General features: G+C 45.3%; 1 protein-coding gene across 7 annotated transcripts in view; it reads right to left on the bottom strand.

Moving 5' to 3' along the window:
• The window catches only part of LOC147709622 (sterile alpha motif domain-containing protein 12-like), a 184,053-nt gene that overhangs the window by 134,314 nt on the left and 35,066 nt on the right, over positions 1-14,673 (bottom strand). For 5 of the 7 annotated variants that reach the window (XR_015296562.1, XM_086925521.1, XM_086925520.1 and 2 more), the window contains exon 2: positions 1,723-1,891. Coding sequence is in view for 6 of the 7 variants with exons in the window: in XM_086925521.1 (XP_086781647.1) it covers positions 1,723-1,740 (18 nt within the window). In the remaining variant the exon portion in view is untranslated. Of the gene's footprint in view, positions 1-1,722; positions 1,892-14,673 lie in introns of those variants that run through there. The other 2 variants (XM_086925524.1, XM_086925519.1) reach the window with 2 other exon arrangements.

Below are 14,673 nucleotides of genomic sequence, written 5' to 3'. Positions count from 1 at the left end.
CTTCTCTCAACAGGCAGGCAGGTTTCTAGGCGCTACAGGACAGGTATACAAGTCCTCCAGAAAGAGTCTGAGACTTCAGGTGATGTCCCCTTCCCTCTGGGAGACTGGCTGCCCGACAGACACCAGCTCTGATTACCCTCTGGGTAGTCTGCAGAGCACTCCCTTGCTTGGTCATCCAACTGAACTAAGTGGGGTCATTTATATCCCACAACAAGCAGACAGGCGATGTAGACCCCCTGTCTCAAATTGTTAACCTGATTTGGTGTGGTTCTTCTTTCAAGTGTCCTATTCAGCAGTAGCGGCCACTAGTATGAAGTGTCCAGGCGGGGGGAGTGGGAACACAAACAAAAAAAAAACCTTAATTATAAATAAAGAAAATACAACTTACCTGCTCCAACCGCCGCCGCCTTGCTCCCAATCCTCATGTCCCATCCAGGAAGGGCTGCACACTGCGCAGGCTCCCACCTCCCAATCCCAGCGCGGCTCACATGCCGGAAATATTTTTTGATTGATTGGTCTGAGCGCCTGGGTGTGGTGCTCGGACATAGACTGGGAGCCCGTGTTGGTTTCTCCACCCAGCTGTACAACACCGCCATGTGGAGAAAGGCTAAGTGTGCATGACGGTGTGGCCAGCCCAAGAGGGCCAGCCGAAACGTCATTATCACTTGGCGGAGCCCACCACTCCCCCCTCCTCCCTGGTGCTGCAGCGTCTGTATGGGTGGCCACGCCCCTCCATCGGCTCGCAGCCTGCAAGACGAAAAATAAAATGATAGTAAAAAATGTTATTAACATTGTATTTTTGTCCTTTGCCTCTGCTGGCTTTCAACAGGGGAGGGGGGGAGTGGGGGGCCGACGCTCCTCTGCCATAACAGAGGGGCTGCCCTTGCTTTCCAGGCTGCTCTCCAGACACAGCCTTTGTGTAGAGTGATGCTTCTCACAGCAGGGTTGTCTCCATCCTAGAGCACATACAACAGAGGCACAATGAGGTGTGAGTTTTCGGAACCCAACTGGTCAACCCAACTGTAGAAGTAATCAGTGAAAATCAAGAGGGCACGCCTCACCTAAAGGCTGCCTCAAGTTTCACCGCAGAGTCTGGTGCCTCCCTCCCCCACCCCGCCCATCCACCAATGGCAGTGTTCAGGAAGACTACTCAGCAACTCCTTGTTGCATTTTGGGGTCATTCCTGTCACAGGAAAAAGGCCCACACTCACAACTGTGGGACCATGCTTATCGAGGGAAGTATGGAAGCACATGAAGAGGAGAACATTTGTTATTGTCAATTGAGTTTATCTCGATTTTTGTCTTAGAAATGTAAGCAAGAAAGAACACACTTTGCAAAATGCCCTCGGAACCATATAGGTAGTAAGGGTCACCCCAAATTCAAAATTGTAAAAATAACCAATATGCCTAAACTCATTATCTTCGATTTTTTTTTAAAATTATAGATTTTCTTCTTACCCATTTTCATTCATTTGATGTTACCACGTGAACTCATGAACAGGCTACATATACTAACACGTACAAAGGAAGTTGGCGCAAGTAACCAGGACATAAGGAAAAATCCTTATAAACTGCAGCTGAGTTGATGACGCTAAATATCACATGTTTTTGGAAAATCAACAAACACTATATATCCATGTGACCTGAAGAGTCTAACACACACGTATGGTCTCTCCACAAAGCATCTAAATCCACAAACCAAACAGGTAACATCAGACTCACCTGGGCTGAGGGCTCCATCGCAAGGTACCACGTGCAGGGTCACAGCCTCTTGACTTTCATTGTTGTCTTGAGTTTGGGTATTGCAGCACGAGGTTTACAAATGTGTACGTTTGTCGCCACTGCCAAGTGCAGCTGACGCAAAGTGTCTCCGACTCCACAAAATCCTACACTAGAAAGAAAAGAACTGCATTCACCACCATGAGTTACACTAACATGATAGAAGTCAATATTCCAACTTAATGAAGTTAAACAGCTGCAGAGTGTAAGCTGCTCAAAAATAGCCAAGATCTGCTTAGCTGACAGTCTATTAAATTACCAATTACCCTTGATTAGACTGCAAAGCACATAGCATCAGTGTTTGGTGGTTCTGCCTAACAAATGCTGACTGCAGTGTTCTTTGTCGTTGGTACCTTGGCTTGACACACGTGGGCTTCATCGGGCTACTATTGTTGTCTGTGCGTGATCGAATTGTCTCGCAAACTTTCGCCTCTGCGACAAAAATTACAAATGTGTTTACAAAGGCTGCCTTTTTTATTTTTTACTTACAATGTGGTTGGTTAGATCATTTTATGAACAAACCCCTAAATAATCTTGAGTTTTTCAAAATCCTTTAGTACACCCTACATGCAGTCATCCATCAGAAACCCATGGCGATTGTGGAGCAGCGTAAATTTAGGCTCCACATTCTATACATTATTATTTACATGTAACCTATATATATTCAATGTGAGTGTAACCTCATTAACCTGTGTTTTGCATCTTAATAAAATAGTCATAGGCCCCCACTTTTGAGCATGTTAAGAACTCATAGGTAGTTTTTCAGCGTTCGTCTGCTCTATGAGCTAGTGCCTAGAAACCTTCAGGTATTTGCCGCGCTCCATGAATATCTTTTTCATTTAATTTCGTTTATGTGGTTGCACTGAATTGAATAATAATTAATGTAGTCACATTTACTGAATATATTTACATTTTATTGATGATCATTCAGTTGCTAATGATTAATAATACTTTAATGTGTTTCCATTTTGATTCTTGAGTTATCTCAGCTTGACGTTGGGCTTTGGATGTGCATTGCACACTTAAAGGTTTGTCAGTAGCTCTCCAGCTAGCTAGAAGTAGCTCTCCTATGTGCACCCCATTCTACAACATTGGAACTTTTTGTTTGATTGAATTAATATATACAGATCAAAATGGTGTATTGAAGACAGAAACATGTGTTTCCCAGAACTCATAAACCAGTGTTTGGACAGAAAAATGGCTGAATTACCAGAATATATTTAAAGCTGATTTTGAGTGATAAATCATGTTGGAAGGCTTATTACTAATATTGTTACTTTTGTGCTAGGGGAACTGTAGCTCTGATTGGCATGTTTTACCTACATAAAGGTAATCCATATTGGCAAAGCCTTTTTAACATTACTGCTGACAACCGTGCCAAATGCACTACGGTGATCACTGCTGGTAATCTTGCGCATGGTGGCCACTAATCTGATGTGGGGACTATTACAACACTAAAAAAAATGGTAGCCCACAATGATTTTAATTGAACTAAAGTAGCTCTCAGTACCCAAAAGGTTGGAGACCCCTTTATTAGGCTGATAGTGAGGCCAGGGAATGAAAAATTGGCAGCGGGTGTGGAGGGATGATGGTGAAAGGAGCATTTTGTACCCAGCGTACTAGGAAGATGCAACTCTCAATGACAAGCAGGTGTATACCTAATTGTGTGAGGATGGGAATTTAGGGGGTTTACCGGCTTACAGCAAACGTCACCATGGGATAGGCAAGATATGAATGTTCTGGGTCCTTCGATTGTGCTTTAACTTAGTAGTCATTAGACCTTTACCCGACTTTGAAGAGAGCAGATCTCTGCTGGGTTTTCCCCGAGTGGAAATCTTCATGCTAGACACTCTTTCATTTCCTACGAACATCTACTGAGGTTCACATTAAGCTGACACCTTCATTTCCTTCTCTAAACAAATCCCTGACTCTCTTTCACTTCTAAATTGAGACAGGGCTTTTTTCTTTATGGAACACCTTATTTTGGTATTTTGCATTCTTTACATATTGATTGTTACCATTCTCTATTTCACATTACTTAAACTTGAAGAACTTCAGCATCATAATATCATTGCTGTACTGATATATTTTCTTAATCATTGCAAATTTCGTTGATGTGACTAATACTTGGATAATAAACCTTTGTGGTTGAATGCCATCCTCTCTGTCGTTATTTTGAAGCCACATCGGCTTCGCGGTATTTGAAATGTATTTCCGATGTTAGCTCCCTATCAATGCTTCAAGTCGACAACCAAAGGTCCATACGACCAGTGGGGGATTCTGTTGGAAGATTTTACCAAGACATTGAGATTCAAATATCCTCGCTCCATCAAGAGGTAGTGATTAGAGGATGGTTTGTCACACAAGCGTACAGAGCTAGAATACCCTAAAAGAAATCTAGAGCTGCCCAAGCCCAGTTCATGACCTTAAAATCTATGACCCAGGTCCACAGAGCGGAAGTTGCAACATTTATGAAGGAGTTCTCACTAGCTGAGGAGCGAGTATTAATAGGGTTGCGCACCAAAATTGTGTATGTCAAGATTGGGGTGTTGTGTAGAAATTGTGTGTCTTGCGGTGTGATGATGAATTATTGTTTAGATACATATACACGTAATGTTGAGCAATTGAAGTTGTTCTCCAGCTCGTTGCAGTCCAAAGTCCCGGGATTGATAATAGTGTATCGTTGCTAACTTGTCTGTTAAAGGTTTGTAGTAAATTTGTGAGGAACCATTGACCACACAATAAAATAGGGAACTGTAACCTTGTTGTGAGAGTATGAATAGTGATGGGTGCTGATAGATCCTGTTGTACAAAGGAGAATCTGCATTAGTCAAGGTGCTTCCCGCTGGCCAAGAACTCATCACTGTGTATGTTAACGTTGTAAAACTTTATTTCCCACTGTCCCCTTGTATGAGTGTTCACTTTGAATTTCTTTAGTGAAGCAGAAAAGAATTTTGTTTTAAAGGTCCTTGTTTGAATGCTTTGAAATTTCCATGTACAGAAACGTTGTAAAGGCGTGTGCAAGGAGCGAGAGATGCGTCATAGAGTGCCACACTGGTATTGGATGGTTGGTGTAGGTGCAGTGCTGTTATTGGTTGTTATGTCATCAGGTGTTGCACTGTGATAGGTCAGGACAGAAAGTGCCATGCTGCGATTGGGTATTGGTGCTGGAAAAATAATCAATAGTGGTTTAACAAAAATTGCTGGTTGTTTAAAATAAAATGTTGTTCCCTGATTGTTGAAATTATTATAAAAATGAAATGTTTCAGAGCTATTAGAGATATGATGAAAGGCGATGTGAGAGTTCGAGCGGGCGAGGAAGCTCCACCAGAAGGCACACCAGGTCCTGACATGGCCTTAAATGTTGGGCTCCGCACATGCATTTGGCTTAGCCAGTCTCATGAGGTCACAGAGAAAGAAGGGCCAATACAATTCTCTGGATATGGGACATTGAACTTAATAATAATTTAACATATGAGGCATGAACTATATGATATGAAGCTTCTGCTTAGACCTGCCTATTATGAGACTTTGAATGCGTGGGAGCATGCTGCTCATACCAAAGAGAAAGAAAAGTATCAGAGCAGACCGTAGAAAACTGTTTGCAGTTAAATGGGTGTTAAATGGGACACAGAACAGCATTGAAGGGGCCAGGATGTACTCAGTTTGGACAAATGAAAAACCTAAGAAACCGAAAATCTGAGGAGAGAAAGACATGGAGACACCAGACAAGCCTGGTACAAACAGTGACTCCCACAATGATTTTTTAGATGACTTACTGTCATCTTGTCCCCCTCCTTACAATGCTGCCTCACCTTCAAATGGTCATAGTTCCAATAGTAGCGGTACAGTTGCTACTGCTCGTTGATCCTAATGTGACACAGGCTGGAGGACCCTCTTAAATCCTCAAGTGGCTACAGTGCCTGATTCTGCTGCTGTTACTGGGCCAATCCCTGTTACCATTGGGCCCACGGTACCTGTTTTTGGGCTAGAAAGCCCTATGTTGCCCGTGCAAATCTGTAATAGACCCAGCAACATCTACCCCATTGATTAGTGCTCCAACGCCCATAACGTTAAGGGTGGTTGGAGCAAAGTCTATGGCTGAGTTTTCCCCTATGTCTCAGAATTCCCAAACCACTGTTTGGGGTGCACCACAAAATGTGCACAGTAGTAAGTCCAGAGGGTGGTTAGTATTCAAGACCCCGACCACACAGAATGGGACGGGTCTAACCGAGGTTGATGATTTGATTTGTTTCTTTAACGGATCTCCTGATAGTGGTGAGACGGTATGAGCAGGCAACAAACATATGTTCACATCAGATGAGAAACCCTTAGACATCACAAGCTTGCAAATAGAACTAGATGAGATAATTTCAGGGAATCTTGACCTTTTCCATATAGATAAATATCAGGAGAACAGACTCAAATATGTGAGTAACAATATTTCTCTCCCTGCATCTGAAGCATATGACAAGTTAGCTGAATTAGCGGATGCATATGACATAAAATTCAATCGAATTAAGTCTTTGCAGAAAAGTTTCTGAACTCAGCTAGATGATGAGGCTATCTTAAATAGGAGGGCTTCTGGACTGAAATTGCATGTGAGGGAGTTGATTGGCAACATATAGAGGTGGAGTAATTTAGATAAATGGAAGAGTAAATGGGTTAGGAAACAAGAAGAGAGGAAGAAAACAGTAGATGCTGCAGTAGAGAAGGAGAAGCCACCTACAACTCCCCCATATAGAGCCACAAATGTATCTCTACAAGAGGTACTTGGAGGATGATATGAACATGTACAATGTAGTTGATGTGATCTTGCCACATTACAAATCAATTTTCATAATTTAAGGAAAATCCTGATCAGTGGCATACCCAAGTTGGTCGGTTTGTAAAAATGTCAAAGGTTTTGTGGGAGGATTTAAATACTTTGTTTGTAATAGTGGTTCTAAGTGATTTGGGGACTGAATGTAAGGTGTGCATACAGTGGCCAAATGGGGAGCCACCGACGGTGCCCAGAACGGATGCCCCTTCTCCTGTGTTGATGACAAAGTATGACCAGGTGATAAAATTATTGAAGGGTGAGGTTCCAATGAAGGAGATTAACTGGTTGAAGATAACTTGTACTTCCCAGGAGGCCAAGGAGTCATAGCATGCTGTTATGAGCGATTGTTGCAGGTGTTTAAGCAACATAGTGGGGTCGACAATTCAGAAAGGGGAAATATGAGCAATTTTGTGCCTCAGTTTGTTCTTGGGTTACATCTGGCGATTAGCAGGCATATGCACCAGAATATGATATGTTGGCAGAGTAGGCCGTAAATACTGCAGTGATGAGCAGGTAATTAATCAGAAATGGCTTAAAGAAAAATGTATTATGGCCCAAACTAAATTGGCTCAGTAGGGGTTCCAGAACGGACTCTACATGGAAAACGTTTTGTGGAATGGAAGGCATAGGATACTCCTGTGGAGGGCAAACAATGCATGGTGGAAGTGGTGGTTCACAAGGTAGAGGTCGTGGTGGTCCAGTTGATCTGAATACCGGTATTGATATTGAGACGTTGAAGAGGTCTAACCCATGTTATTATTGTAATAAGTTGGGCCACTGGAAGCGGGAGTGCTGTTTAAATCCAAAAGGGGGCTAAATATCAATCAGGTGCAAAATGTAAATCCTGCAGAATGTTAATTCCATGCAAATGCAGAGTACTCCAATGCAGAGAATGCAAAATCCTAATATGTCTCAATCTCCAATGATGCTGATCCCATAAGCCCAAATGCCGCAACAAAACATGGGGAACTCTGGGTTTAACTCAAACCAAGGTCAACAAGCCAATTAGAGTCAATTTTCAAGCCAATCCATTTTACAACAATTCCCTGTTTTTGATTCTTCAGAGGGCTACAGCTCTGATCAGACACAATGACGGTGTCTGAAGGGGGAGGAAGATTGCGTACTTGGTATAGTCTTGGAGGTAGACCATAGTAGTCGATTCGTAGAAGGTGAGGCGAATGGCCATCAAGTACTGTTTTTATCAACACTGGTGCTACCTGTTCCACTGTTAGAACAGCGCATTTTCAAACCTACCACTCTCAGGAAAACAGATCCAAGTTCTCGAGTTGCCATTAAACATATCACAAACCCGTTTTGAAAAAAGTACCTGGAAAAATAGGGTAATTTGAGGAAGTCTGGGACTTCGAGTAAGGACATTGGTCTCATAAAGGTGTGGAACCTGTCCTAATTACTATTAAACCAAACATTGAGTACCCCAGGGCACCACAATACCATCTCGCACATGAGAATATAGCTGGAATCACTCCAGTGCTCAAGTCAATGATACAACAAGGCATTCTGAAAGAAATAATGGGGAGTGTGTGTAATTCACCCATGGACTGTAGAAACCAAACGGTAAATACCAGATCGTGCTAGACCTTAGGAAAATTAATAATACTGTTGTCCCGTTGTCCTCTGGCCCCAAATCCAGCTGACTGACTGACTGAAATATTTGTAGAGCGCACGAATGCCGCGGCGTCTTGGCAGCTGTGATATTATTCCAGAGACCATGTGAGGCTGAATGGTTTACTGTTGTTGATTTGTGACAAGTTGTTTTCTCCATCCCACTACATGAGGAAAGCCAATTCCTCTTCTCCTTCAGGTTCCAAAATAGAGTTTGGGATGGTGCTGAATTGCTCAGGGGTATACAGAGCAGCCTTCAAATTTCAGCCAGATTCTAAAGACACATCTTGAGTCCCTAAACAGGACCTGCAATTCAGTTCTTGTGAAATATATTGATGACCTTTTGGTTGAGTCAGATTCACAAGAAGCCTGTAAGCAGGATAACAATTGCAGTACTTGCAGTACTTTCAGAAAAAAATCTCTCAGTGCTTACACAGATGCATGGGGATGCGTGAAGACCCTTGGCATATTTCTCTGCTATCCTTGACCCTGTTGCTATAAGACTGCTTGGTTGTATTAAACTGGTCACAGCAGTGGGTGTTAGCATTGAGAGGTGCGAGAGTATAGTTATGGGACATCCTCTGACAGTGATGGTCCCCACTCAGTGCAGATCTTATTCAACTGAACCCAGCATCTGACAAATAGCCGCTTAACAGAGTATGAGCACGTTATATTAGCTGCTGAAAACATAATTTTAAAAGGATGCTCATCACTCAAGCCTGCTACAGTCTTATTTTTGCCTGAAAATGACAGGATTGATGGGGTGGTTGAACATGATTGTCAGGATGTCACAGAATCATGCACCAAGCTGATAAAGATGAACCCCTTGAAAAGTCATATTATATATTATTTTTAGGCGGCTCTTATCTTGCCTGATAGATGATGGAGGAAACTTGAGATGCATACGCGGTGTGCACTGTTAAAGGTGCAGTGGAAGCTTCATGGCTCTGCAGAGTTATAGCTGCACAAGTAGCTGAATTAATCACTCTTACAAGAGCTTGCAGTGTATCAGATCAATTGAGTGTGACTATTTTCAAGGACAGTCAATATGGCTTTGGTGCCGCTCATGACTTCGGACATTCATGGTCAATATGGGGATTTATGTCATCTTCAGGTTTCCCAGTAAGAAGCAGGGAATACATTATGAGATTGTGTGAGGCTTTACAGATGCCACAAGAAGTGTTTGTGGTTAAATGTGCAGAACACTGGAGTGGAAATGGTCATGTGACAGCTGATAACCAGTATGCTGACAAGGTCCCCCTGTAGTGCGCTCATGGGTCTTGTCCATTTAACAGAGAATATGCAATTGAATCTGAAAATGAGGCCAACTTAACATTTCTGATGTCTGTAGCTGACACATAGAAGGAGTTCAAAGGGTTGCAAGAGGAGGTGCCAGAGACTGGACAGAGGATTGGATCAGAGTAGGTTGTGTTAGTCAAGTCAAGTCAAGTCAGAGAATTTATATAGCGCACTACATACCCAGAGGGTCTCAAGGCGCTTACGAAGGGGAGGAGGATTACTTGTCAAATATCCACGTTTTAAGTTGCTTTCTGAATGCTAGGTGGTTCTGGGTAAGGCGAAGGTGAGCGGGGAGTGAGTTCCATGTTTTGGCAGCCAGGTATGAGAAGGATCTGCCTCCCATGGTGGTCTTGTTGATGCGAGGTACAGTGGCGAGGGCTTGGTTGGAAGAACGTAGTTGGCGGGAGGGGGTGTAGAAGGACAGTCGTGAGTTGAGGCATTCCGGTCCGATGTCGTAGAGCGATTTGTGTGCGTGGGTTAGCAGTCGGAAAGTGATTCTCTTATTGACGGGTAGCCAGTGGAGGTCTTTCAGGTGACCAGAGATGTGTTCGTTGCGCGAGATGTCTAATATGATCCTGGCTCAGGCGTTTTGGATTCGTTGGAGTTTCTTCTGGAGTTTAGCGGTAGTACCTGCGTAGAGGGTGTTTCCGTAGTGCAGTCGGCTCGTGACCAGAGCATAGGTGACTGTTTTCCTGGTTTCGGTGGGGATCCAGCGAAATGTTTTTTCGAGCATGCGAAGAATGTTGAAGCAGGATGAGGATACGGCGCCGACTTGTCTGTTCATTGAGAGTGAAGAATCCAGGATGACGCCTAGGTTCCGTGCGTGGTCAGTCGGGATGGGTACTTTTCCAAGGGCTTCCGGCCACCAAGAGTCGTCCCATGCAGAGGGGGATGTACCTAGGATGAGGACTTCTGTTTTGTCTGAGTTCAGTTTCAGACGGCTTTGTTTCATCCATTCGGCAACTTCTTTCATTCCTTCGTGTAGGTTAGTTTTGGCGGTGCTGGGGTCATTGGTGAGAGAAAGGATTAGTTGAGTGTCATCCGCGTAAGAGATGATGTTGAGGTTGTGTTGGCGGGCGATGGCCGCGAGGGGGCTCATGTATACGTTGAAGAGGGTGGGGCTGAGTGAGATCCTTGTGGTACGCCACAGATGACTTCAGTGGCCTCGGACTTGAATGGTGGAAGGCGGACTCTCTGGGTTCTTCCGGTGAGGAACGAGGTGATCCATTCAAGTGCTTTTCCTTGTATTCCGATGTTATTGAGGCGTTGTAAAAGGGTGCTGTGGCAGACTGTGTCGAATGCTGTAGAGAGGTCGAGGAGGATGAGGGCGACTGTGTCTCCATTGTCCAGTAGAGTTCGAATGTCGTCTGTTGCTGCGATGAGGGCGGTCTCAGTGCTGTGTTTTGCTCGGAAGCCAGATTGTGAGGAGTCGAGGGATTTGTTGGCTTCGAGGAAAGCGGCGAGCTGGTTGTTGACAGCTTTCTCGATGACTTTGGCCGGGAATGGAAGGAGCAAAATGGGGCGGTAATTTTTGAGTTTGGTGGGGTCCGCTGTGGGTTTCTTCAGAAGGGCGGTGAGTTCGGCGTGTTTCCAGTCTTCCGGGAAGGTGGCGGAGTTGAAGGAGCAGTTGATGACGTCTCGGAGGTGCGGTGCTATGACGGAGTCTGCTTTGTTGAAGATGTGGTGAGGACATGGGTCTGTGGGGGATCCTGAGTGGATGGAATTCATCAGGCGGATGGTGTCCTCAGTGGAGATTGGATTCCAGTTGTTAAGGGTGTTCACGGGGGGAGAATGTTCAGCAAATGGTTGGGTGGGATGGTCTCCGGGTTGGTTGTCGAAGCTGTTGTGGATGTCTGCAATCTTGTTGTGGAAGAATGAGGCTAGGGAGTCGCAGAGGGCTTGAGAGGGGGTGATGTCGTTGGAGTTGGCCGAGGGATTGGAAAATTCCTTGACGATGTTGAAAAGTTCCTTGCTGTTGTGGGCGTTGTTGTCGAGTCGATCCTTGAATGCTGTTTTCTTGGCCTTTCGAATTAGTTGGTGGTGAGTGCGGGTGGCGTTTTTGAAGGCGTCCTTGGTGCTAGTGGTTGGGTCTTTTTTCCAGGCCTTTTCAAGGGAGCGGCAGAGTTTCTTGGACTTCTTAAGATCATTGTTGAACCATGAGGCCTTCTTGTTGCCAGGTTTGCTTTGACGTTTTTTCAGTGGTGCTAAGGTGTCGGCGGTGTTGGATAACCATAGGGTGAGGTTGGCGGCGGCTTGGTTTGGGTTAGAAGAGTGGGCTGGGGTGTTTAGAAGGAGCGATGCGGAGATCTGGTCAGTGGTGATTTTGTTCCAGTTTCTTTGCAGAGTTGGTTGGAGGTGGTTGGTGGGTTTCGGCTTGTTGTAGGTGAAGTGAACGCAGCTGTGGTCAGTCCAGAGGAGATCCGTAGTGTGGCTGAAGGAGACATGATTGCTGGAGGTGAAGATGGGGTCGAGTGTGTGACCTGCGATGTGGGTGGGGGAAGTGACTAGTTGTTTAAGTCCGAGGTTGGCGAGGTTGTCCAAGAGGGTGGTGGTGTTGCGGTCGTTGATCTTTTCAAGGTGAAAATTGAGGTCTCCCAGAAGGATGTAATCTTTGGAGGGGAGCGTGTGTGGAGTGATGAAGTCCGTGATGTCTTCACTGAATTTTGCGCGGGGTCCTGGTGGTCTGTAGAGGAGGGTGCCTCTGAGTGTGGTCTTGGGGTCGATGTGTATTTGGAAGTGAAGGTGTTCGGAGTTGGCGAGGTTGGCGTCGGAGCTGGTTGAGATGCGGATTGATTTCTTATGGACGATAGCGATTCCTCCTCCTGTGTGGCCGGTACGGTCCTTGCGTGTGATCTTATAGACTTCAGGGATGGCAATGGTGATGTCTGGGGCGGAGGAAGCGTTCATCCATGTTTCTGTTAGGAAGGCGACGTCTGGAGAGATGGTGTCTAGTAGATTCCATAGGTCAATGGCGTGTCTGTGGACCGAGCGGGTGTTGAGAAGGATGCATTGTAGGTGGTTGGGGTCGGGAGTCTGTGGAGTGGTCGTAGCGGAGTAGATGTCGGTGCCGCTGAATTTGCAGGAGTAGCAGGAGAAAGGTCCATGGGTGTGTCCAGGAGCGGCTTGGACGCAGTTGGGGGAGCGGCCGGGGTTAAGGGCTAGGAGGGTGGTGGCATCGTAGGTAATGCGGGAGGGCTGGGCGGCGCGAGGGGCAGGGGGTCTGGCGCTAGGCGCGGTCCAGGCGCGGACGGGCGTAGACGGGCTTACCTTTGGCGCACCTTCGGCGTGGCCGTAACGCGTGGACGCTGCGCGTGGGGGCATTGGCCATAAATGGGTGGTGGAGGGGGCGGAGCGTGGGAGGGGCCGCTGGGAGGCGGGAGCGAGGTCGAGGGAGGGCTCGGGTCAACCAGGGAAATGGCCGCAACAATAACAACAGCGCGGAGACAGGGTTAAACACAGCCAATGTAATCACGGACAATGAGCAGCCAATACAAACACATGGATATGCACAGCAAATATAAAATAGTTTACAGTCTGCCAAAGCGCTATGATAATGTTTAGGCAAACGTGCGCGCTAGCAGAAAGGCAGATGCAGAAGTCAGCGCTACACTCAGCCAAAGCGCTATGAACAAATTTGAACAAACAAACTAGTGCGCTAGCTGAGAGGCAAATGCGGAGGTCGGCGCTACACTCAGTCAAAGCGCTATGAAAATAATTAGCAAACAAACGAGCGTGCTAGCTGAGAGGCAGATGCGGAGGTCAGCGCTACGATACCACAGTTGGAGGCTGTTATCCCCGATGGCCAGACATTTTCATGGTCCCGGACACATAGGGAGTGACACTATGGTCAGGTTGTTTAGACAGAATTGGTTTCATTCCTGGTTCAGGTTGATGGCTGAGAATGTATGCCACTGATGTGTTGTGTGTCAATAGATGAGGGCCCCTGTGACAATGAGTCACATTGGGTGATCAGGAGTTCCATTTAACGGAATGCAACTAGACTTTATCAAGATGTCTCTGTGCAACGGACTGAGATATCTCCTGGTCATTGTGTGAATTTTCTCCCGCTGGATTAAAGCATACCCGGCCAGGAGGAATGGCAGTCTCAATGTAGCAAAGTTGTTGTTTAGAGAGTTGATACCCCATTTCAGGTTTTCGACTTCTATGGAATCGATCAAGTGATTTATTTTAAAATTGAGATCCTGAAATTGTTATGTGCAGCTTTGCAAGGGGGACAGTGACTGCACTGTATTTGTGATTGTACTATTTTTACCGACCTGAGGCTTCCAGAATTTAGTGCGTCCACGTCTCTGAAGTGTCCGGATGCTTTGCAGTTGGTGCTGATGTGACAAAGAAAATGATTTGGGCTGGCACTGCTCAATGGTAATCGGTTTTCTTCCAAATAATGGTCTGTGGCGTGCTACGGAGGAATCGCTGTCGTGTCCAAGCAGCGTATATGATACAAAGTCTATTAGGAAGCTACCCCGTGGTGAGGTAGAGCACCTCCGAGCACCGCACAAATGACTGCAGGAGTCTACTTTGTTTCACTGATTTAATCACTGTTAATACATCAAAAAGTTCATCACTTGTTCAGCATTCCATTGATTTCATGGCTTTTGCTCTGACTTTCACCATAAGTCTTTCTCAAGTTCTTACATCCAATACAAGTAAATAGTAATGCTTATGTGTCCCAATGCATTTCGGGCTCTATTGTGGCCCTTCGTCAGGGGATACTCTACAAAAAGAAAAAGGAGGATAGCTATGAGCCATGGGTATGAGTACGTCGATGTTGTTTTAAAAAAAATGTCTGTGATGATAAACCATTGGTGCTAATATCATCAAAACGTGCATCAGCCCGAATTATACTAGTCAAGTGAAAACATGCTGGCGACTGAATTCTTAAATGATCTGCTTCTATGTTATTTTGTGTCTTGTTACTCACCAATATACTGAATTGTGGAACTTTGTTACTGTGGTTGCGAGAGCTTAGCTGTCCAATTGTACTTGGTCTTTGACTTTTTAGGCGTTTAGGGGCAATTTTCCGTCTGCTCTTTACGCACCACTCAGTTACCAATTGTGTTGTTTCATACGTGAACGTTAAACTTGAGGCAGTGCGCCCAGAATATCTGAACCCTAAAATTCCCTCTAGT

The sequence above is a fragment of the Lissotriton vulgaris genome, chromosome 6, assembly GCF_964263255.1.
Source record: "Lissotriton vulgaris chromosome 6, aLisVul1.2, whole genome shotgun sequence".
Classification (NCBI taxonomy): Eukaryota; Metazoa; Chordata; class Amphibia; order Caudata; family Salamandridae; genus Lissotriton; species Lissotriton vulgaris.
This window is presented reverse-complemented; position numbering and strand designations above follow the sequence as displayed.